Source organism: Micromys minutus, assembly GCF_963924665.1.
Source record: "Micromys minutus genome assembly, chromosome: 6".
NCBI lineage: Eukaryota > Metazoa > Chordata > Mammalia > Rodentia > Muridae > Micromys > Micromys minutus.
This window is the reverse complement of record NC_137975.1, coordinates 45576651-45603056: the sequence shown is the minus strand read 5'-3', so window position 1 is coordinate 45603056 and position 26406 is coordinate 45576651. Positions and strand designations below refer to the sequence as shown.

Below are 26406 nucleotides of genomic sequence, written 5' to 3'. Positions count from 1 at the left end.
AGGAATGGTTATTAAATACATGGAAACACTATATTACTAAGAAACAAATTTAAATCAAACCATAGTAAGATACCATTTGATTTAGGTAATTTGTACAGTGAAGACATGTATTTTAGCTTAAGATACGAGGCTAGAAGTGCAAAGGCAGGAGGCTGCATACAGGAGTGCCTTCTTTGGTACTTCAACATGTTAGATTTTGGAATTTAAGTCTGTGTTTTGAAAAGAGGCAAAACACGGTGAGGGTGGGCTCACTTTACAGCAGCCTGATATTGTAGTAACAATCCAATTACCCAGAAATAAGAATCAACACACTACAAGGAGATAATATCTTTATAACTTTACCCCAAACCCTAGTCATTTTATAATATTGGAGATTGAACCAAAGGTCACACACAGGAAACATATTCTACCAAGGAGATAATACCCAATGCCTCTTCTCATCCTTTTTTGTTATTATTACTTATATATTTTTTACAGACTAGTCACTGCCACCTTCTTGATCAGCTCTCCCACACTTCCTCATACTAATTCCTCCTGCCCCCTGTCTCTAAGAGAATGCCCCCACTCCTGCCAGGCCTCCCCATTTCCTGGGGCCTCAAGTCTCTCGAGGGTTAGGTGTACCTTCTCCTACTGAGTCCAGACCAGGCAGTCCTGTATATGGCAGGGTCTTTGGACCAGTTCATGAATGCTTTGTGGCTGGTGGTTGACTGTCTGAGATACCTCATCAGTTCTTGTTAGTTGAGACTGCTGGCCTTCCTATGGGTCACCCTGATTATTTACAAATTTCATACAATGTGCACTGATCACACTCCCAGTCCTTCCAAGTCTACTCTCTGACCCTCAAAACCTCCCAACTCCACCCTCAAAAGAGAAAAAGAATAAAACAAAAAGGGGTCTAATCTCTATTTCCCATATACTCACTGAAATATGGTCAAACTCTCAGTGCCTAGGGTCTTCAAAGAAACTGAATCCTTCATTATGTACCTACCAGAAGCTATCAGTTCTGGGGAACTTCACTTCAGCATCCTTATCACAATTTTAAAAGGTTCTCTTCAATGGCCTTCTGTCTTGATTCTAATCTCTGTCTTCTTCCATTTTTTTTTTGAGTTATTTGCCAGAATCTCTTTAAATCATTATCTCCAAGTCATCATGTTCTGGTCATGCAGTTAACAGTAGCTAGTCAGTAGATGTCGGTAACTGTACCATTATTAAAGCTAACCACTGTTTTCAAAACCAAACTGTTGGATCCATGATGATGAACTAGACATGTGATCAGGCAGACATGTGATTCTGAAAATCTTTAATTATTAGTTAAATTAGCATTTTGGCACCTATGGTTGAACATTGTGGACTTGCTTGTGTCACATTTCATGTTTCTAGTACAGTGCTGTCTCTTTGCTTAAATATGTAAATGTCCTTTGTTATCGTGAAAGTAATACTATTTATTATAAATTAGGACAGTGTAAAGGCAGAAAATAAAAAGCAATTCATAGTAGTGGGATACAGAAATAATACCATTACTAATTTAAGCAGTCTACTTCTGGATGTCTTCTTTATGTAACTTGATGTTTATAAACTTAATGACACTGTAATTTTACTGTAGTAAAATTACATTTTATTATTGTATTTTATTAAGTCTTTGAATGAGCTATTAACTATTTCAACCAAATGTTATTCTGTAGTTGTATATTGATTAAGTTATTAAGACGATAATTTAAAAAGCAGAAGAGCCTAATATATACCAAGAAATCAAAAAGAGCTTTCTTTTGCCATTTAAGTTGTCCTGTAAGTTCCCAGCGGACACCAGAACTGATGACCACAAACTTAGTAACCTAAAGCAGATCGGAGATTATCTTACAGTGCAAGAAGTCACAAGGCCAACGTTAGCCTCACCAAGTCAAGATATTGGCAAGGTTATGTCCTTGTAATTGCTCCAGGGAGAATCTTTTTCCAGCTATTTTTACTCCTAGAGGCTGTCTGTGGTCCTTGGTCCTGGCCTCCATTTCTGTGACTTCTTAGTCTGTTTCAAACACCGCAGCTAACTCTGACTCCGTTGCCTCCTTCAAGGCTCACCAAGATAAGTTATCCCACTTGACTAACTAATAACAAGTTCTCCGTCCCATGATCTGCAATGTGTCTTAGCTCATAGAAGGTAGCACTGATGGGTTTTCCAGTTCACAGCTATAGCAACCATTACTTTGTCAACCACAAATTTTATCAAATACAGGGTAAGTTGCCCACTATCAATTACACTATTTTGAATTGTTGTCTTTAGTTCAATTAAAACAGAAAAATTTTGAGTAGTTTGTTCAGTGGCGTCAAAGATATCGCCAGTTTGTATTGTTTTGTATTTCACAGTGAAATATTAACATGAATAGATAGTTATAGATTTATTTCCTGTACTACACAGGCTATATGTAGTCACTGGCCACGTTCATGAGCGAATGGATACTCATACAGCCAATCTCCCACTTTAGAACCTCTCTTTCCAGATGAACTGTTCTTATTTTATAATTAGCCCCTTCAAGAGCATACATGGTAAGGAAGAGACTCCCCTTCATTGACTCATTTAGTAATAATAGAGGCATGTGACCTAGGATGATCTCCATCTCTAGACTTAAGGAAGCCAAAGCATCGATCTTAAATGGTTTACTCAGATCTCTCATGTAGTTCATGAGAGTCAGAATTTGAACACAGATGTTCCATTTTCAGAAATCAAACCCTTAACCACGGGACTGAAATACTTGCTGCTTCTCTCTGTTAAGGAATTTTTTAGTCACCGTCTATAAGTAGAAATGTAGTGCAACATAGTATAATAGATTAATGTAGTATAACAGTATCATAATAATAAGTTTGTCTTTATAATAAATTTGTCAAATTAGAATCACCAGAAAGAATTAATTTAAAGACAATAAATTGTGCCAAAACCACTGCCCAGATGTGTGTGGTCATTCATGAAGTTGTTATCATTATTTTCTCTTTTGAGTGATGATAACAAGGACAGAGGGTGTTCGTTATCTGTGCATTTTGTTCTTGCAGAAAATATGTATCGCAGTTTACATATTTTATAGGCACAGACGTTCCTCATCATATGATATTTGCAGGGACTGTCTTTTAGACATCTTGTTTGTAGGAAGGAAATGAGGTGATAAAGCCATTAGTCCATAAACTGTGGTCAGGGGAACGGCTTACACGTTTGTCTTCACATACAGAAGCTCCAGCCTCTTCTCCAATCCTTCTTTTTAGCTGAGCGGATAGTCTTTTTCTCACTAACTTATCTCCTGTAATCTTCTGTTATCCTCTGCAGATTTAGGACCAACTATTTTCTTTGAGTTTTATGCTGAATAGTTTGTATTTTGGGTATCTGTTTGGCTAGATTGTTGTTTTCCAAAAGATATCTCATTTTGATCAAAACTTGATGTATCTACACATGCTTTAAACTCATTTTTAAAATGCATTTTATTATCTTCAAAAAACTAGAAGAGACAAATTTTACATAAAAATGCATTTCAATTAAAAAAAATTGGTAAAACTCTTTGGGTAAGTTAGCATGCCCAAAGTTCCTTATTAAATTTAATGATTGTGAAATATTTCTAGGCATAAATTCTGTGATTTATTAAGAATTCCAATAAATCTAAATAGTAGAAAACTCAAAATTGACAAGAAAACAAATAAAATCAATCTAGGCTTGGGAAAAGAAAGCATTATTATGTAATGAAAATCGTGCAAAATTGACATTTCCCATGAAAAACAAAACTCCAATATTTAGAACTGGAGATGTATCTCGGTGGTTAAGATGACTTGATAACTCTTCTAGGAGACTCACATTCAGATTCTACCTCCTACATTAGCCACTCACAACTTGCTGTGATTCCGTCTCCAGGAGATGTGACAACCTTTCTATTGTATGTGTGTACACACACACAAACACATACACACACACACATACACTCACACACTGAATTTATAATATCTTATTGATAATTTTTAAAAAATCACTAATTATTAAATGGCATTTTACTATACTTTAGCACTAATTAGGCTAAGATTGAATTATATCTTTAAGAGCAAAGCCCTGCTCTCTAAATGGTTTTCTTTTATTTTTACTTTTAGCTGTGTTCACTATATGAATTTAGGTGATCTCTAGACCTTGGTGTAGATTTCTACTTGAAAATATTGGTTTGTTCAAATAAAATTGGGAGAAGGAAGATTAGGAAAAAAATGTTGGTTCTCTCTATACATATCTCAAGTTAGAAAGGAGCTGTTATTTTTTTCCAAAGAGGAAGGACGGGATTAGAAACCTAAAGACACAGAGGTTAACAAGTTACGGATATATAGACCATTTGCTAGTGAGTTCAGTTTTTATTTGTTGAGTTTCTGCTGTGTACCAGCCCTAAACCCAGTGAACAAGGACCTCCTGCTACATGAAACTAGATACAGATTTCACAATGAATAATTAGTTTTAAATATTCCCCAGTTTAGAACTTGAAGTATGATTGCCATTTTCATAAGACTTTTCATGGAGCTGTTGGCATATGTTGATGAAATAAATTAATACTGAGTAACGTATATAAATAAAACTCATTGCTGGCCTAAACAGTTAACTTCTCTAAAGGGAGAAACAATGCTACCATTTTTAAATTGTGTACTCTGGCTTGGTTTAGAAATTGTAAAATTATTTCACAATAACACTTAATCACAGAGTTGAAACATTTATATTGCACTTTGAAAATGTTTTCATTGTTTGAGACCCAACATATCTGCCTTACATGGAAGTACCCAGGATTTGTGCTAAACAGAATCATAGAATGTTAAGGGAAGAACAAACTCCAGCATGCATGCAAGTATAAGACTTTATGACTTCCCACAAAGAAAGCACTCTCCCATGTGATCAGATCGTGTGCATTTCCTGCAGAGCTCTAGGGTAAAAACCTGTAAGGACTTTGCCTTGTACCCTGTAGTGAAGGTGTTTGTGATAGCAGTTATATATGTCCCCATCACAGAGAGCAAGTCTTGATCCTTGTAACAGTATATTCGTTGGTACTCTGATTATATCATTAGAGTCACCATGAAACCCAGATAAATACAAGGGATCAGAAGCCGCAGCGCCTAAAGCATCCCTGAGAAGTGTGACTCTGACTTAATTTCTGAGTCCAGTCCTGTGGAGAACAGGAGACTGGATAGTACAGCCTTTTGCTCAGGCTGTGTGACAACTGAATGTGAAGTTGTTACTCCAGCCCAGGAGTCCTCAGCCTGATGTGCACTCTCCACTACACAGATGTTCTTTGAGCCACCGAACACTCTGCTGGTTGCCTATCCCAAAAAATATTTATGACTAACAAGGACTCATGGAGAATATGAAGTGAACACAGGTGTCTGTGGCCCTCAACAGTGTTAGTCTACAGTGTTACCAGGAAGGAAGCCAGAGACACGGGCCCAGCTGCTGCAGCATCAGAGGAAAGCATGTTTACCACGCTCTCTCTCACTCACTCTGCAGCTGCTGTGTGAGGCATTGGGAAGACATGGTCATTAGCAAACCCATAGAGTAAACAGAGAAAGACATTACAGAGGACCACAAATCTTTCTTTATCCCAAAGTGGCACATTTCTTACAACCGAATTTTGCCTTTAAGGTATTTTTTAGTTCAGTCGTGAAGAAAACTCAAGAGGGGAAATGAGATACTGAAATAAATTACTTCGTGTTTCTATTCTTAGAGGAGGTAAAAGAGGATATTCAGTTCTCATGAGCTCCTTCAAGGGAGGTAAGATACCAAAGCTTGCTGAAATGTGGTTAAGCCCTTCTTAAAGAAAAAGCAATATTATTAGGTGGCAGTTTACAAAGCTTTAACAAAATATAACTAGAGGGTGCTGGAGAGATACTGAATGCTGTTCCAGAGGTCCTGAGTTCAATTCATAGCAACCACATGGTGGCTCACAACCATCTTCCATGAGATCAGAAGCCACCTCCTGGTGTGTCTGAAGAGAGCTACAGTGTACTTATATACAATAAATAAATAAATCATTAAAAACATCAAAAAACAAAAAAAACCATTAGCAGAGTATATTTCAAAATATTAATTCACAGAAGACCAGCAAGATGGCTCAATGGGAAAAGGGGCTTGCTGTCAAACCCAAAAAAGCTGAGATCTATTCCAGGACCTTATCTGTAGGAGAGACCTAGTCCACTAAGTTGACCTCTGATCTCCCCCAACACACCGTAAAATAACACTAAAAAGAAGACACTATTCAGGTGTCTGTGATTCTAATAAGCAAGATTTTTATCATGTATATCACTAGATAATTTGAAACATCATGTGGAATTCATGGTGATGACTTTTTAAATGCGGTCATCAAAATAAGATTCATTTTATAGCTGTAATCTTTCATTTACTTTGCTGGTTGGTATATGTTCACTTAAATTCCCAAAACTAAAAGTGTTTCTAACTTAATGAAATAATTACTTCATTTTACTGGTAAAATTTGTTAAGGATACTGAATAAATTCTCTCATTGAGCTTTCTACCAAATTCATTCTTAGTCACTATATCCTACCTGATTTTGTAATGATCAATTACTCATACCACTTTTTTTTTCATCCAACTTCCTATGCTCTCTTAAAAAAAAAAAAAGAAAGAAAGAAAGAAAGAACCAAAACCCCCACGTATGTGTACATGGAAAAAGTGTTTGCTGTAGTCAAACAATGTATTATGTGTATCATTTTACTAATTATGTTGGTGTATGATTGGTGCAATTACCATTAAACCTTAAATAGATAAAATGTGTGCTAGCATGTTAATTTCATTCAATGTTACACAAACTTAAGAATGTCAAAATATTCTGATCATTTGAAAAGATCTATTTTTGTTCTACTCTGGCTGGGAGATATAGCATGAAATTTTTTTAAATAGTGCAAGCTCATAGGCTTGACAGTCTAATTTTTCTATCAGGTTGTTTCCTAGTTTGGGGATTAAAACATTGAGTAAAGTGCACAGGTACTATAGGGTAGTGACTAGCTCTCCTTTTACCATCCCTGTAGTCAAAGCTGCTGAGAACCCAATCTGCCAGCTCCTTTTCTCTTGAAATACATCGTTGCTTCCAAAAGAAGTACTTCATAAGATCAGTTTCTTGAGGAACGTGGCCTGTCTTACCATTGAAGCAAGAAACCCTAACTCAAATTTGATTTTACAAGAACATTTATGACCAGAGTAGCATTGTCTTGTCTGTTGGCCAAGTCACTGGGTAGTACTGAGCCAGCTTGTTTCCAAATCCACTGCCAATTACTTTTCTTCAGAATAAACTGCCTGTCTGATAACAAATTATTACTCAGTTAAATGCTGGTGCCCATTAAGAAGCCTTGGAAGCAGTTAGAAGATGCTGTCAGTGACTGTCTGAGGTGGATGCTGAGCTGAATTTGGGTCTTTAGAGGATTGGAATGGCATTAATGTTGCAGTAATAAAGATAAACAAATAAACCATTTTATATTCTTTAATATTACTGCAACACATTAATTCAAGAGCCGGCCATGTGAATGATAAAAATAGAGTTTACAATTTCATTTGCCTATCTGAAAAATATCTTCATTCAATTCTTTTGAATACTCACTGTTTCTGCAGTGAGACCAGGAATCCTGTCATAGATAGAGAGACTGAGAGTTCAAAAGTTATACAACCTGGAAAATCTCCAGTTCGTTGGGAACCTCTTGATTAGTAAAATGAGAAGGAAAGGACTCTGGAGCAACTTCAAAAGATGGACTCTACACAACCAGGGAATTAAATTTTCTAGTAAGAGAATTGGAAATATCAGAAGGCAAGGTTTTTAGGAAGAAAAATGAGGGGTTAGATGCAGATTGGCTTTGAGTTTATGACCAAATCTCAGTTGAACCTTTTCATAGAAACAAGAATTAAAAAAAAGAATTAAAGTAAGACCAGCTGAAATGAGAAGAAATAATAAAATGTGGAAGAATATTTGCAGAATATCATCAGTCTGCAAAAAAAAAAGATGAAAAATGAAAAATTTAGAAGTAAAATAAAGTACTGATGGCATGTCACAGGAGAAGGGAGGAAGCTAGTCTTGGTGGCAGGGGGAACACAAATTTGAGATCACTTTGGGCTCAGGTAAAGCTGTGGTAAGGGGGTGCAGGGAGAAGAGGAGGTGAAAGGGGACATGAGAACGGATGAGCATCTCAAAGTGTTTGCAGAGGGGAGTGTGATAACACCGCCTGCGAGCTGAGACAAAATAACTGGACAGAAAACGACAAGTTTGCAAAGGAGAAAGAAATTTCAGATAAGAAGAAAGCGTGGATTCTAAGTAAAAAATAGGTTGAGTTGTACAGAACTGGACGAGAGCAGGAGGGAAATTTGGGAACCGAATGGGGTAATTACTGGGCTGTGTGAATAGTTAAGTACTGGGAGAATGCTACAGGCAGGCAAGAGTCTAAGAACTGATGTTCTAACTGAACTCACACTAACATTCTTTGAGGTGAGAATAAACTGGATATGTGACCCTTTATGCACTAGAGGTAGAGGCTTAGAATCGTGAATCCAAAACTGATACAGGTAAGAATTTTCGAAAAAGATGAAGGTTTATCTAGAATTGCTAGTCAGGTAAACGAGTGAGCAACCTGTGAATTGACTGAAAATGTTCCAAGGCTGACAGAGTGTGAGGGAGAGACGAGGTCAATGGCAGAGACTAATGACAGTCAATGTTGTGCCAAAGCATATAAGGCAGTACAGGTTTATGTCCCTAAGATCCCCAGGTGACTTTCTGCTCTGAGGGGAATTTGTATGCGTTCAAATGAGCAGTGTAGAAGGGGTTCAGTTGAATAAATTCAAAATACTCTGGTAGAAAATGTTAGTAAATTTACTGAAAGGAATAATGAAATCACACGAAACCAGAGGCTGACAGTTTCTGATGACCAGGAATATGCCCCCACAAATAGTGGGGTGGGTGGCTTATAAGTGGTCAGCCTCACTCTGGCTGTTCTTCATATTCATTCTGTTCACGGAACTATCTCTACTGAGTCCACTTCAAATGATAGGCTTTTTCTTGAATATGTCGAATGTTTTCATTGGGTATTTGATCTTAGACACTTTCAATTCTTACCACTGTGGTTTGGGATAATACTACTCAGTAGCATTTCTTCTAAGTTTTTACATGCAAATGAATGACTTTCCCTAAACACAGTCCTTATGAGTTTAGTTTGGCAGTGTGTTTTGAATGGATGTGTGAGAGCAGTAACTTCATTGGCTGACTGAATGCGTTCATTGATGGTCATTATCATCATACCCAGTCAGGGCATCAGATAGTCTGGTAATGAATGAGAGAGTCATGAACGTACCATATCATTCAACAATATAGAGGCTGTACAATAGAGTAAACTTTCTTCATATTAATACCTATAATCATTATGAGTCTCCTTGTCTGTACTATTTGTTTTTGTATAGAATATGGTTTAAGCCCAGGTATAGTTAATAAGAGGAAGCTTTGTCTGTTTGGGGGGTATTTCTGGTTAACATTTAAAATAAGGTTAACTTTTAAATGGCATTACATTCCAGAGATTCTAAACCATAGTATGGAAAAATATCTTTTGCTAAAAAAAAAAAAAAAAAAAAAAAAAAAAAAAAAAAACTAATTGCTAAAGGATAGATTCTACTTCTATTGAGTTTTCCTTACAGAATGTTAATATGAACATCAGCTTATTATAGTTTTATTATTTGTCCATAAGTAAGTAGATTGCTACATAGATGCTCCTCCTGGAATACACAGCTGTATATTTGATCCCTAACATTGTGACAAGCATTCATTTAGAGAGTGGGTTTGGAGTACTTGGATCCTTCCTACTTGTCTTAAGCACAGAGTTATCTTCAACCCATGAGATAATACTCTGTACATTTGCATGAAATTCGTAGATGCAAAATGACACCTGTTGGCCTCACAATTATGTATATGAGAATACTGGATTCACAGCATTTGGTTTGTTATAGGACAAATCATCCACTGAGTTTGGTGGAGCTACTGACTTGGCACTATTCTTTCATGTTCCTGAATCATCAGGAACGTGCATCACAAGGTGTACATTCAATTTTCTTTGTTCTTATTTTATGTAACAATATTTTCTAGTTTGACTTAATTGTCGTTTTGACACAGACCACCTAGAGTCATGTGAGAAAAATCTATACTGAGGAACTCCATAAATCAGATTAATATATATCTCTCTTGACTAATAATTAATAGCAGAGCACCCAACTCATTGGAGGTTGCACCATTCATAAGTATATAGTTTTGGATTATATAAGGGAGCTAATTAAGCATAAAGTTATAAACAGCATCTTCTGGTTTTCCCTTTCAATTTCCTACCTGAGTTCCTGCTCTGACCCCTCCAAGTGATGGCTCTTTCTATCCCCTAAGTCACTTTTTGTTGAAGTGCTTATTACAGCAACAGGAAAGAACCTAGGAAAGTAATTTCTAATTTTTATTTTAATTTTTCATATTAGCCTGTGTCCTCTTGGCATCATTCCTAGAAGAAATATTAGGTCAGAAGTGTCACAAAAAAGAATCCACTGCAGGTGTCAACTGTCTTTGGTACTTCATTGCAGTAGGCATGTCAGTAGGGCAGCTCCTGTCACTTGGGTGTCAGGATATCTAGAGGAAACAGGAAAAATTGGCACTATAAGATACATCCACAGAAGGTACTACAGTGCATCCAGAGTACATCAAGAGAGACTGAAAAAAAACTAGAAATATCTGAAATAGTTCAGCAGGGTAAGAAGTGACTTCTAATCTGCTCATGCGCATCTGGACCATTTTCCTAGACATAAACAGAAATGGATGGTTTGTATAAGTAAAGATGATAAATTAAGTGGTACTCCCGATTGGGGGAATTCCCCAGACAGTGTTAGAGAAGGGAATGACAGATATGGATGAGCAACAGTGAGAAGATAGTGGGAAGTGTTCAGGCTCACTGATCACTGGCTCTCTGGGGAACATTTATCAAATGTGTTTGTCTGAGCCCTGCTTGTAAAAACATAAGTGAGGTCATCAGGGCCTCTCAATATCAGTTATGGTTTGACTTCCACCTCTCAAAGTGATTTTAATTTCAATCTGCTTGGAAACCACTTCACAGTGAAAGAAAATAAGATATTAAGTGCTTGAAATGTAGGAGTTGAAAGCATTCCTCCTCACATCAAATGTCTGAACTCAGAATGGGCTGACTTAGCAATTAAAAGTACTTGCTACTTTTGCAAAGGGACCAGGTTTGGTCTCAGCACCCATGCCAAGGTATATCCTAGCTGCCTGGAACTTCAGGGGATGTGACACTCTCTTTTAGCCTCTGAAGATAACATACACAAACACACACACACACACACACACACACACACACATGCAGAGAGAGAGAGAGAGAGAGAGAGAGAGAGAGAGAGAGAGACAGAGAGAGAGAGAGAGAGAGAGATAACAGACAGACAGACAGACAGACAGACAGACAGACAGAGACAGAGACACACAGGGGAAAAATTTTAAATACAAAATAACTATGAATTGAAAAGAGTCTATTTAATTTAGTAGCCAGTAGAAACATTTTCTTTATATTTTCAATGCATTTGCTTTGGAGGATAAAGTTTATACTGCATGGTTTTGTCATTGCTGGTGCATTTTTGGATACTCTCATTTGTATCTGTGCCAGTGATACTTATTTCTAATATTTCTCGATCATCTAGAAGACAATTCTAAAAATCTTCCAAATGATTAAAAGCTAAAGTAGGAAAAGCAATATATATGTAAAACACTGAGGAATCAAGTCAAATAGATATTACTCTATTGCTGGCAATTCATGGCCATTTCTAGAAAATTACTATAAGATAGTCTTTTTTTCTACATTTATCCACTTTTTTGCAAGGAAAGAAAAACCTATAATCCATGAGGCATAGACACTGCCTCAAACAGAAGTCTTGTATTTTATAGATTGCAGGTTTCACTGGCGAGAACTCAGGGCCAGAATTTTTATGCAGCTGGGTTGCCAAATAAAATACAGGGCACTTAAACATATTTGAATTTCAAACAAAAATTAGTCATAATTTGTTTAAGTTTGATGGATTAAACATAGTTTGAAAAGTATCTTGTTTATCTGAAATTCAAAGTAAACTGCTGTCTTTTATAATTGTTTGTTATGTCTTGAAACTTCAGCCTTGTAACTTGCTAAGCCAAGAAATACTCAACACAGAATAAGGGAAATAGTGAATGACTATGTTTCGAGGTATGAAAAACAAAAATATACCCTTCCTTTTTTCCAGTCAATCTTTATCAAAAGTAATTGTTAAAGAGCCAATTTGACGGCCCAAAAATAGGAGGGGGGGATAGTTCTCTGGTTGGTCTGTGTGCTGCGTACACAAGGTTGAAGTTCCTATTTCTCCCCTTGTCTTGAGATGGTGTTCCTGTTTTAAATTACCATCCAGAAACATGACTCTTGATCTTTAGGAGATGCCTCAATGTGCAGCAGCCATAGCAAGGAGAGATGATTGGGAATGCAGCCTCCTAGGCCTCTCAAACCTGCAAATGGGCTCCTTTGAGTTTAATAGGCTCATAATGAGGCATGAAGACTTCAATACAAAGCTTGCAAACATGCTTAAAGAAAGAAATCATAAAATATTTTTTAATTTAAAAAAGAAAGAAAAATAAAATCCGCTGTTGGCTCCTCAGAGACAAGTAAGCACCAGGTGAGGTTGTACTACTGAAAAGACCCTATGATGTTAAAAGATTTTTAAGAGAATATACAGCATCTGTTTCTATCAGTTGCTAGATGAGGCCTCTCTGATGACAGTTATGCTACACTCCTGTCTGTAAGTATAGCAGAATATTATTTATAGTGTCAGGGGTAGGCTCCCTATCATGGCATGGATCTCAAGCAGGACCAGTCATTGGTTCAACATTCCCTCGACTTCTCCTCCATCTTTACTCCTGCACATCTTGTAGGCAGAACAAACAGTAGGTAGAAGGTTTTATTGGACTGACATAGACGCGCTGCACATATGTAATTCATTAATTACATCTGTTTTGCAGCCTGGTCTTCATGTGGGACTCCTGATGTCAGATCAGGGGCTATCTCTGACCCAATTGCCTGCTTTGGTATCCTTTTCCCTTACTGGACTGCCTTTCCTAACTTCAATAAAAGAAGCCCCAGTCTTACTGCAACTTTATATGTTAAGACCAGTTGATATTCATGGGAGATCTCTTTTCTACAGAGAGAAGCAAGAGGAGTAGATAGGGAGAGGTAAGGGGTGGGGAGGACTGGAAAAAAGGAATGAGGGGAAACTCTAATCAGGATGTAGGGTCTATTAATTAATTAAAAATATTGAAAGATTTTTAAGAGAAGAGTAAGTAGAAAACTTTCTGTTCTTCAGTTCCTTTCATTTTCCAGATGAGGAACCATAACAAAGGCCCCACTTCCTTTACCTAAGCCTTGTGTTTGGGAGTGACTCCAACTGCTTTCCACTTCCTGTGCTCACAGACGAAAGCAATATGTAATAGCAAGACCTCCACTTTCTGCCTATCAAGGACTGCTGTGCATGCAGACGTCTTCTTGCAGGGCCATGACTTTCACACTCTTTTCTTTAACATAAGTGCTGAGTATTTCCTTCCCAGGGCTTTTTAAGCCCAGAGAGCCCTGTCTGTGTCCTCTATGCACCTGAGAGGTCTCTAGGCACTGTTTTGTGCACACCACTAGCTGAGAGTACCCCACAGGTCTGTTTGTGGATACTTCAACTAATTATCTTGCCATGGACCATTGAGACAGGTTTGGAAGATTGTTCAATTAATAGTACTGAAGGAGTAATTAAGGAGAATTCTGCCTACCTGACTGACACCAGTGCCCACAAATCACTGTGATCATTTTTTTCTGAATGTAGTCAATCACATAAATTCTTAGAAATGAAATGAAAGGTCACCCACACATTGTACCCCATGGTGTCTAAGGGCATTATATCCTCAACATGCATTTTGCTTTACCAGCAAGTGACCCTGTAGTATCTTCCAGCTTCCATAACACTTTGAATTGGCCATTCTTAAGACAATTGATTATTCAATGTCTGGGTTTCAAAGAAGAAGTATAAAGGATCTCTTTCCTATATGGCTAATTTTCTCTCATCAGACATGTGAGTTTACTGGGGACCAAATCAATGTCCAGATTTCAAGCCTTTTCCATCTGTGCTTTCCTCAGCCCACTAGGCAGATGTTTCACACTGCAGCACTAACACTAAGGACTTTTTTATGAGATCAAAAACTTAAAATCGTCATAGGTAACTGTTATCTGCCTCTAAACAGATATGGTTCAGTTGTAAACAGGTACAGAAAAACAACTCCAGTGAAGACTAATTAATGTAATTTCCCTATATATTGAAGATTTTTATAATAAACCAAGGCAGGGGGAACAATAACTCAGTAATCACAATACAGAGGTATTATTATTGCTGTTATTATCTTTACCCAGACTTTAAGTAATTCAAGAAAGCAAGAGTAAAGATCCTATATTCTTGAAGAAGTTTGTACTGTATCATTTTATTCATCCTTACTAATGAAATGTAAAAGGGTGAAAAGCAACTGGATAAGTAAATCATATGTGACATGAAAGCTCAAGAGATTCCAGATCATCATTAAGTCTTTCTGACTTCCTGTCTGATGTGAGTGATAAATCAAGGGAAGTATTCTTTAAGGATATGTTTTTAAATGTTCAAAAATTAAGCTAGAGAGGATCCCTGAGTAAGCACACTGGTCCAGATATGCACAGCCTCTGGGGAGGATCCTTGAAAGAGCACAGTAGCCTAGCACATGCACAGCCCCAGATTCATTCCCAGGCACTAGAAAATAAAATCAAATTAATAACTCTCTAAAAGATTATCTGACATGTAGCAGATATGCAGGTTGATCTTCATGTGGGTCCCCAAACAACAGGAGCAGTACTGTCCCTGACTCTGTTGCCTGCCTGTGGATTCTGTTCCTTAAACTGGGCTACCTTGTCTGGCTTCAGTTGGTGAGGATATGCCTAGTTGTGCATAACTTGATGTGCTAGTATGGGTTGGTACCCAAGGGGCAGAAAGGGAAGGAGCAAGCAAGATGTTCTGTGTGAGGCAGGGACTAGTTTTGGCTTCTGTGATCAGAATGTAAAGTGAGTGGATGAATAAATGGATAGATAGATAGATAGATAGATAGATAGATAGATAGATAGATAGATGGATAGATAGATAGATAAATGGAGAAAATATTAAGGTGAAAATAAAATCATTTCTAGAAATGTTGGCTGAGGTATGTTTAAACTATTGAATTTTAAGAAGTACTTTCAACCATGGGCAAAATGACTTTGTAAGGAGGTAGATTTCATGTTAATTTCAGCTGCTTTTTCCCAGTTTTGCTAGTTTGTCGAAAACGCAAATGAATATAAAGCATAAAACCATACTTAGGAGAGTGTACTACTAGTAAGCAGCTTTCATGAGCTCCATCCTCAGTAGGTCTGTCTCCTGTACATCTTGAGGTACAGGAATTATTTTGTGGGGCAACCCTTGCCAGCTGGACCCAGGGGCCATTACGCTCTTTTTCCCTTTACAAAAAAAAAAAAAAAAAAAAAAAAAAAAATGAAAAAAGAATTAACAATGCTGTTTGTGTAAGGGAGTCATGACTTTGGAGAGGCCCAGTACCAATGCTGTGAAGAACTATAAAGAGTAAGGCACAAGGCTTATGGTCTTTTCCCTAAAATGTGTAGTAGCCAGGAGTTACGGTACCCACGTGCAGAGAGAGACTTCGTATGTACAGGTCAAAGGTGATCTCCAGGCCCAGGTGCTGCCCCCTGCAGCTGTTTTAATGTCTTCTTGGGAGCAGCAAGGAACATCCAGTGTCACTTACCTCATGAGCTTTAATCAGCTAATAAATGTCAGGCTTTCTGACCACATGGTGTTATGGTGGCAGTGTGTAATATTATTAATAATCAGAATATAATTACTTCAACTGGCGTTTTTCCAGAACATAAAACTAATACTCATTCCTGGTTGATGTGAAATACTCCCCTCACAGCCATTAATCACTGATGTTGGCATGTCATTAGCAAATCTAGCAAGAGCAAGATACCAAGTGTCGCTATGTGAACACTGATATTTAACCTCTTTTGCATTAAAAATCCTTACATAGGAATAAGCTTCCCTCAATATTTATTGCCTTATTTACGCCAAAATTGCAGGCACTTTGATAAATGGAGTAATCACTTCTAATGTCACTGTGGCTATGAAATGCATTTTAGTGTCTTCTCTGCCTGTAGCTTAATAATTCATTTCAGCACATCTATTTCAAAATCACAGTGGGTTTATTTGAAAGACAGTGCTGGAGAGAAAGTTTCCTCTTGTCAATATAAATAGCCTGTGTCTTAGAATTAGTGTCTACCATTCAATATTATCTTGATAGGCTTAAGTTTGCTCAGAACCTTTGGTGATGGGCCCCATTTTTAAGATCTGACACCTTTAATGTTTGTACATAAAATTATAAATAGATGTGTTGAGTTTAATAAATGATTCCTCAAGTCTGAGTGGTATTTCTGCTATCTTATCTGTTAGGAAACCTAACAGCTAATTGAAGCCAACTCATAGGAATGGTTAGAGAATTTTACGACCGTGCTTTTTAAATGAATTAATGATAACAGAAATGATATTGGTATGGACCTGTAGAAAAGAGATTCACACATCATGGATATATATGGAAGTTTGCACCTTTAGTCCCAGCACTTAGAAGACACAGAGAGCCATTCCACAAGTTCCAGGCCAGCCTGAGCTACATAGAAGATTCTTATCACCACAAACAAAACAAAACAAAAACAAACCCAAAGCAGGTTTGATTCCCAAAACAGGTATCAGATAACTCACACCCTCCTATAACTCTGCTTTCGGGGCATCAGATGGGCTTCTGTGGCCTCTGTGGTCACCTGTATTTATGTGGTGCACCTACACTCATGTAGGCACATACATATATTCAGAAATAAGTAAATAAATATTAAAATCGTAGTTTATCATATTGTATGTGGCACTTTTCAGACATAAATTATTTTAACGCTCTCATTCATCCTTGCCTTTCAGAAACTTAAAATTGTCTGGGAGTAGGTGTAGCCAACTGACTATTATCTGTAGGCATCAGTAGAACCAAAATAGAGACTCAAGGCTCAGGGACATTACTGAGGGTGATACTTCAATTCCAGTGGTGTGTTTGTAGTATATTGCTTAGTGTGATGCATTAAAAAGTCAACCTAGAATAGTAAGAAAGTATTCCAACCTATGTGTAACTGGATGGGCTTGAACTTCAGATTCTCCTCCCTTCACCTCCCTGAAGCTAAGATTACAGTAATGTGCCACCTATGCTTGATGTACGTGAGGCTGGGAATTGAAACTTTGAGACTCTGAGTATGGCAAGCATTCTACCAAGAGGGCATGGTAAATATGTATCTATTGATAAGTGCTCACCGAGATGCTCACTTTTTTCTGTTATTTTCCTGTTTTAGAGACGCCCTAGCAGATGGCCAGCAATGAAGTTCCGAAGAGGATCGGGACATCCTGCCTATGCAGAAGTTGAACCAGTTGGAGAGAAAGAAGGTTTTATTGTATCAGAGCAGTGCTAAAATTTTAGGACAGAACAGCACCAGTACTGGCTTACAGGTGTTAAGACTAAAACTTTGCTTATGCGTTTAAGACAAACAGACACACACCCACCACACATAAAGGAGCCCTAAACTGCTGTAGACAAAAGGGCGACGAGATTTCAGGACAAGCCCAGCCCAGGAACATTGAAAGGAAAACTCAGACGTGTACAAGACACAATGCACACTGAATAAAGAACTCCCTAGCGGAATGACATCCACAAGGAACATCTCATGTGGACTTGCTAGGAGTGTGCCGAAATGACGATGCTTTTGGTTAAGGTGCAGGGTTGCAAAGGGATCAAAGAAAAAAAAATATGATAATAAATAAAGCTTTAGTTCACAAGGGATCTACACCTTTGGTTCCCATGTTCTTCTCTGACGTCTCAAAGAAAATCATGTTCCAAAGCCTGCCCACTTTCACTGGAAAGAGCAGGGAATTTTCAAGATCACAGGGAACAGTAGCTCACACAAGAGCAAACAAAACCAAACACGAATGAAGGCTTTTCTATCTTCTCCACGCAGACTATCGGCTAAAGGATTTTATGTTTTGCTCTAGATGCCATTGTTCAGATGAGTTTGTTACTTTTCAGGATAAAACTTCCATCTGTTTAGAAGTTCAAACTATGCCTGCCTCTTCCTTGGTAATGAATAACCTTCCTTTGAGCTGTAATGCAATTTCCAAACTGTAAGCTAAGGACTAGAGAGGAGGGAGTAGCCAGTGAGGTTTTCCATTCTCTCACTGCAGAAGTAAAGGAGATGTGCTTTCTAAGGTGCTTCCTCTCCCACCTGGAGTCCTATGAAGCCTCATTTGCTCTTGGCTCGTGAAACAGACAGAAATAAGATGAAGATTCATGAGACCAGTTTTTTGAGACAAATATCTTACGGGATTTTTTTAAAGGTTCACCATGTTTGTATGAAAAACCCATTTCACTGTCTATCCTTGTCAAAGGAGCCATTTGAGTCATTATATCCCTGGTGAAAGGAAAAAAGAATGAAATAACCCTGCTGAATCACACAGTAATTTTCTTTAAAGCACATAGTAGTTACATAAATATATATATATAAATCTATTTTTGTTTATAACTAACACAAGGCAGGCTCTTGTGGCTCTATAGAGTGTATTTTGTCATCGAGACAAAGCAAATGCAAGATGCATCACTGGTCCGCTCCACACCACTGTAAGATAAGCCTCAATATTTTTATGTTACTTCCAGAAGTGGTTCATTTAGCTGCAGCATGTGTCATTTTGCCGCCTCCTGCATCCCCTGTACCAACCTCTCCCTCCTTGATTCAGAGAAGCAGCTGTAAATGTCCCTTGAATAGAGTGTTCATTTGTACTCTGTTTGCAATCAAGTTTTTTTGGAAATTCCCATAAATAAGGAAAGGAAGGGTACCAGTCAAGGAGGAAAGAAGTTAATATAAACCATATCCCTAAACATGAGTTCAGGAACTGTGGCATACAATTCTACAAATGACTCACCCTGTAAAACTTTCACATTCTCTGCTAAGGAAAATCCTGGTTCTCACAATATACAACGTTCAATATTTGCAGATTCAGGTTTCACAAAGCAAAGGTCCTTACCACTAGCACCTCACTGACAGTTTACACTGGACAGCTAAGTGTCAATTTATCATCCGCCATCAGCAAGGCTTCTTTTCTGTCACATACATTTTTTGCTTTACACTTTACCCTTGCAAATACTTGAAGTATTTGCCAATTGGAGCTTCTCCCTAACCTTAGTTTAAAATGTCAGAAAAGAACAATAGAAGAGCAACCTGGTTGCATGATGTGATGAGAATCTGTGCCCCAGCTATGCTCAAGCTGTTTACAGTATCTCAGTTTATTCTTGTCGGTATTGATGAGAAAGCAATAACCAGATGACTTGCCAATGTAATTGGTGCAACAGGTATTCAACAGACACATAGGATACACATGGATGACTTCCTTTTAAGGCAAGATAGGTGTGCTTTCACGAGCTTGGCAATAACCATGGCTTCCAGTAACAATAGATTGGCTTCTGCCTAGACATCCTTTTTATATTTATATTTAAATCCTGGCATAACTCCTTCAAGCAGTAATGTTAACCTTATATCGTTCAAAGCCCATCTTCTAGTTTAGACATAAAATCATTGATAGTTCTGTTAAATGAATCCACAAGACCCTCTAAATTATTCAGTGTACCAAAGCACCAAGTAACAGAAGAAAAAACAGAAGCAAAATTATGCTATATTATGTGGAAATGTCCAAAAATAATTGAGAGAGAATCAGAAGTTCTGCTTTCCCTGAGTCTACAAGAAATAGGAGGAAAGATTCGAAAATCTCATGTTAGGAAATTTTAGTTCTGTTTGTGCCTCCGGTTTGTTCTTGATGCCTGTTTCCTTCAGACAAAGGGCATAAAGAGTTTCAGAAAACTTCAAAATGGAGTCCAGTGGCATGGACTTCATCTGAATTATGCATTGCAAAGGGTAGACACATGCACCTTAGTCAGCATTCTGTAAGAATAAAGAAAGACTGGCAATGGTGTTTTTGTGAGAGGAACAAGGTGATATAGCTAGCCAAAGATGTTATCAGAGGAATGGTTTTACAAAAGAACTTATGGATGTTAACCTTAATTATTTGTAAGAAGAGTAATAATTGATCAAAGTTACCAATTGACAAATAAAACATTACAGGCCACTCATTGGCATGTTTGTGAATGGTTAAATTTCATGGGATATTAACAAATAGAAAGAGAGTAGTTAAAGGCAAAGGACAACAGAGCACAAATGTTTTATGGCAAGGTTTTTAAGGTATTTAGCAAACTCTCAAACATATGATCTAGAGCAGTGCTGTCTGTTATGGGTAGTGGTCTTGAAATTAAATACAATTTACAGTCAGTTGTTTGGTCACATTTTGAATGACTTTTAGCCACACATGGATCAAGGTTACCACTGTAGGCTACACACAACACTTCTATCATTGCAGAAAGTTTTAATGTAACATACTATAATGTTTCAACTGAACTATTTGCTTTTGAAAGAAATAATGAGAGGAAGGGAAGGAGGAAGGAAGGAAGAAAGGAAGGAAGAAAAGATGGAAGAAAGGATGGAAGGAAAGAATTTTAAAAAAGAATAAAGGAAGAAAAAAGGAAGAAAGGAGAAAAGAAAGGAAAGAAGGAAGGAGGGGAAAAGAAAGTAAGGAGGGAAGGAAGGAAGGAAGGAAGGAAGGAAGGAAGGAAGGAAGGAAGGAAGGGAGGGAGGGAGGGAGGGAGGGAGGAAGGACAGATATTTGATAGCTATTTCTTATAATTCAAGAGTAGCCTCATAAAGGAATGGTGAGAATACCAGTTGTCATGGCTTTGTGTGTCTTCATAGTGTTTCCTTGGAAAAACCAACTTCAATTTCTAAGAGTCTCAATTTTCTCATTAGAAAAAAATTAAATGTATTTTCCTGTCTTTTTGCAAGATTATTTTACAACCCAATTAGTACAGATGTAAAGACCTTTGAAACCTTACAGCAAAGTGATCTATAAAGCACATCTGTAGGATAACCACCAAAGTGAACACAAGGAAAGAATAATCCATCAATTCAAAAGGCAACTGAAGACAATCAAGGCAATGTCAAAGCACATAGGAAAACTGCTTGAGTTTCATCTTGTCCATGTTTCTTTTTCATGCCTCTTTCTCTTATTTGCCAAATCTTCTGTGTCTCTCCATTTGCCTGGACTCTTTCTTATGAGGAGTCCCTGTGTGCCTCTTGTCTGTTCTGCTCAGGAATTTCAGCATCTTAGCAGAGGCTCTTTTGAAGCAACATAAACGACACTGCAAGCATCTCAGATTTATTTTATTTCTATTAAAAAAGTAAGGAACTATGACATTACTATATAAATATGGGGAAAACTTGCTTTTGATGTAAATTTTACAAACAACAGACTTTGTAAAGAAATAAAATTACCTTAAAGTATGTTTGTGTCCAGATAATACACAGTGTGGGAAGACTTTCCATACAACCTGTTCTTTCTACTGATGTGAAAACCAAGACTTAGATAGATACAGTAATTCTCACTGGTATCAAAAGTGGGTTTTGAATTTAAGCTTCTCAATTGTTTTTTTTCTTTTTTTGATTGCTATGACTTACATTCCTCTGTAAGTAACTAAGACAACCAAGCATCTGGAAGTCATAATCCATGAAAAAATTAATTTTACCTGCTGTAAGGTTGACTTGTATACACTATACTATAGTATGAAGCTTTGAAACAATTATAGTCTTCTATGCTGTTACTGTCTTAAGGATGCTGTTCTATTTCAAATCCCATCTGTGGTGGGGTCCTTATGTGTCCCCTCTCTCACCTCCTCAGCTCTGGTCATTGGGTTAGCAGTGCTGTCTATCTTTGTCATTTGAATGGTTTTCTGCCCTTGTTTTATTTCTACTCAATTGTATTTGAAAACTAATACTGTTTAATGAAAAACTTCTGCCACTTAGATAATCACAGTTTTTACTTGTTCATGGAAACTATTCAGGAACTTGTGTTCCAAGAAAATCTTATGGAAAAATATTGTGAGATCGGGGTGTTACCTATGATATACTCATATCATTGTGTTTTTATAAAGCACTTTACATTTTACAGAGTACATTGATTCATGCTTTTACTCGCTCTTCCATTGAACCACATCATTAATTTTCCTATCTTAAGTTACTTTGCAGATCCTATGGTCCAAGAAAAAAATTATATGATTTTGTGTGTGTGTGTGTGTGTGTGCGCGCGCGCGCGTGCGCGCGTGCGTGCGCATGTGTAAACGGCTCAGGAGTCTGGAGGAGTGGCTTAGTGGCTAAGAATACTTGCTATTGTTTCTCAGAAGGTCAGAGTTTGGTCTCCAGTGTTCAAAATCATCTGTGACCCAAGCTCTAGGGGAACTCCCATTGTTTTCTGTTCTCCATGAGCACCTGCACTCTCTCTCTCTCTCTGTCTCTCTCTCTGTCTCTCTCTCTCTCTCTCTCTCTCTCTCTCACACACACACACACACACACACACACACACACACACACACACAAACAGAGAGACATATATACATACATAATTTAAATATTAACAAGTCTAAATAAATAGTTTAGAGGATAAATATAACATTATAATACAGTAAGCTTATCAAACACAACTTTGCAAATAAGAAAAGCATTACTGCATCAATTTTTAATTCAAAGAACTATTTGCTCTATTTCAAATAAACTGTTAATTTTATGGATGAGAAAAAAAAAAGGCTCAAAGGTCTAGGAAGAATTGTCCATTCACTTAAATGTATACTGGGCAAATCTAGAGTAGAGTTTCTCTTCCGTTACCTAGATTCTGCTGCCATTTTTTAAATGGTGAAGATCTTTGGTTTTAGAACCAGAAACACAATTGTATCTAAAAACTCTTTCCCCTTCAGATTCACTGCAGTTGTTCTGTCAAAAGACAGACTTCATTTCCTCAGCTCTGCACTGTTGACCTGTGAAGTCTGTAAGTCTCTGCTGAATGTTTGAAAAGTGGGTGTCTACCTTCTAATCCCCATGCTATTTGGCCACTTTCTTGAATTTATTGATTACTCAGCACCATACAAAGCACTCCAAACAAAAGGTATCCATAGATTTCATTAGTCTTACCAGGGTGCAAAATGGGAAGTGGATGGCCAAAGCATCCCCTGTATCACCTGGTAAGTAGATTTTTATCAGTAGTCAGGCCCCAGAACAGTGGTTGACACTGCAACTCAAGCCATGGGCAGCAGGTGCAGGAGGCTTACAATTCTGAGTTGAGGACAAAGGTTGGGGAAAGGATTTAAATAAAGCTCCATTTCTTTTATTATTTAATCTTTACTATACATTAGTCTTTGTTCATAGCAAAGTTTTAAATGAAAAACTTCAAGCTAAAAAGGTAGCACACAGTTCAACCACAGCCCAACATAACCTTTATCCACTACCTGTCTCTTGCACTAACAATTATTATGAGGATCTAATTAAGAGGAGACTTGGAGCTAGGCTATCTTTAGAAACTTGAAATTTGGCTGATGGATCACCAGTCATCAGGTTGTCATGCAATGCCACCTTGTATCCATAATCGCTGAGGCAAAAATCTGTACCCAGTACAGAACCATGACCCTGAAGTCATGCAGTTTGAGTATCTCAGACTTGGATCATTTCTCTTATCTACAAATTGGAGCTTCAAAATGTGCACAGAAGATGAATCTGCTTGCATTTAATTTTGAGTATGACTGGATGGCGTTTCTATTTTTAATACCTGAAGTTTTTCTATCAGGACCATAAGAATACTCTCTCCTGTCACCTAATCAACTATATGCTTAAAGCAATAGTGCTGATAGGAAGGGTTTTATATAATTCCATAAAAATAATACTGCTCCAAGGCACTGAGTGTTCTATACTTCAAACTTGAGATGCTTAAGTATGTCACACCTGTGTGTATGACTTTCATGTGCCTTATATCAGTGTCCCTGAAGGTCAGTAGCTTTTTGTGGATAACTGTCAATATAGTTAGTTTGTACTTGTGGTCATTTTGCATCAGTTTAGAAACTACATGAAGATAGTCCTTTACAAATATTCCAAACAAACAAGGAATAAAAATTGGAATATCTGGTTTTCCTTTACCTTATCTTGAGGAACAATGGAGCTAGGTAGCATTCAGAATTATTCAGTTCATATTAATTAATATGCACAATAGAAAACTTAAGGACAAAGGTCTGTAGGTCTTGAATATTGACAAAGACCCCTGGAGAATATTCTCACTGGAGAGCATGAAATCAGAAATCTCAAAACTTGGAAAACTGGATAGGTCTTTATAGTTTTATACTCTCGTGTTCCTGTCAAACTGTGTGGTGGTTCTTTTCTAGGTTCTGGATCAGCTCATCCACTAAATTCAACTCAAATTCTACTGTATCTGCCTAATGGTTTCCAGACATAACTTTGACAGCATTCAGTGCCTACTGCTATTACAATAAGTATTGCAAAGAAACCTGAGATGCTGGATCAAATTCCTCTTAAGAATTTTGTAGAACAGCTTCACATCAACTTCTCAATTATTTTGTTTATTCTGAAGCAGTAAATGCCCAATGAGTATCTGCTAAAACCTAATAGCACATTGTCAAGACCAAAAGGCTTTATTACTTTATATCCATTATAAAAGGCTAGGAAATGCAAATCATAACCTGACATTCATTTTTGTCTAATTTCTAGGCTTTGTTAACATGATGGTTATTCAAAAATTCTATGAATGGAATTTTATTCCATTATTTAAAAAATGAAAAATATTGTCTGGCAGATATTAATGTATGTATTCATTTTATATTTCAGCTAAAATATCTCAATGATACTATCTCTCCTGGGGGAGTATGGATTTTTAGCAGCAATCTCTCTTTTCCTATGCATTATAAAATATGCGTGTCTTAATCAAGTTATCACTTATCATGCAACTGTAAGCCTTCGGTGCCAATCAACTCAAACATTACTGGAAAGCAGTCTACAAGTTTGGTACATTGGCTATGTAGGTAGTAGTAAGAAAACATGAGTCCCAGGGATATCAATAAAAAACCATATGTAAGATTAGGCAGAATGTTCAACCCTTCAGAGAAGTGTTCAAGTAAATATCCAATGAGGTCAGCTCATATTTAGGTCATTCAGACAGATGCAGATTCTGGAAATGACACCAGTAGCTGGCGATAGACTCGAAGTACAGGATGTCTGTCATCCATTAGCCTAAACCTCAGTCACCCCTCACATCTCTGTGCCAGTATCAAGCCTAATACTACTCAGTCCCTTTCCCTGGGGACTTCAGTTACTAATAATCAGGTAGTTGCTTTTCCAGTTATTTCCTTTGATTTAAAAGCGATGAACATACTCTTCAATTTCTGTGATGATGAGCCAGCCAACTACACAAAAGCAACAAAAGTAACATAAAATATTTTTTCCTGAGGAATCAAGAAGAACAATCTATTTCATCTATAATCCCTAAGATTTATCTGTGAAACAGTTAATACTCAGGACCTGAACTCCAGCATTATTGTCTAGATGCCACAATGACAATTATGTAAACATCTAATAATAATTGAACAAAGCCTCATTCAGATTGTTATAGCATAGCAGGGGAAATAAACCCTGGCTACTTCCACTAGGCTCCTCTGAAATGAATACTAAAAGAAATCAGAGCTTCCTTTGGAATGAAACATTAAAATCTACTTTAGAGAAACAAACTCAGATGTCCTATGTATGGTATAACCCAAATACTGGAGACCCTGGCTAAGCACTGAGAGAGTACTTCATTGACTGGTCAAAACAAGTCTTACATTTTCCATAGTTGAGGCATCTGGGCATGGATTTGGCAAGTATATTATTTTTAGAGGAAAAAGATAGAGACAGTCTTTCTTGCATGCCAGCTGGGATAATGGGAATTTGAAATGCCAGAAATGTACTACTATTTCTGATCTTGCTGCTTGTGGTGATTTGAAATGTTGAAGGTCAAGGAGAGAAAAACTTGAGGACTGATATTGAGGGTATGCTGGCCACACTTTCTGCCAGTTGTACAATACAGAGAAAATCTGTGATGTGGCTCAAAGTAGATATAATTGAACTGTGTTGGATTCACAAAGCTTCCTGCCTGCAGCTGAGAACAACACATCAAGGAAAATCTGACCCCAAAACCCAACTGGACCAAACAAAGGAAAAATTTTGGGTGAGGAGGGCCCATTGCCAGGATAGGTTATGATATGTTATGATTGCTTTCTGTGGC

General features: G+C 37.4%; 1 protein-coding gene across 1 annotated transcript in view; it reads left to right on the top strand.

Annotated features, from left to right (window-relative positions):
* PLXDC2 (plexin domain containing 2) overlaps positions 1 to 20766 on the top strand; it is a 351096-nt gene extending 330330 nt beyond the window's left edge. The window contains exon 14 of the mRNA XM_080917571.1: positions 17520 to 20766. Coding sequence (XP_080773697.1) covers positions 17520 to 17636 — 117 coding nt within the window. The 3' untranslated portion in view covers positions 17637 to 20766. The remainder of the gene's footprint in view (positions 1 to 17519) is intronic.
* The last annotated feature ends 5640 nt before the right edge of the window (positions 20767 to 26406 follow it).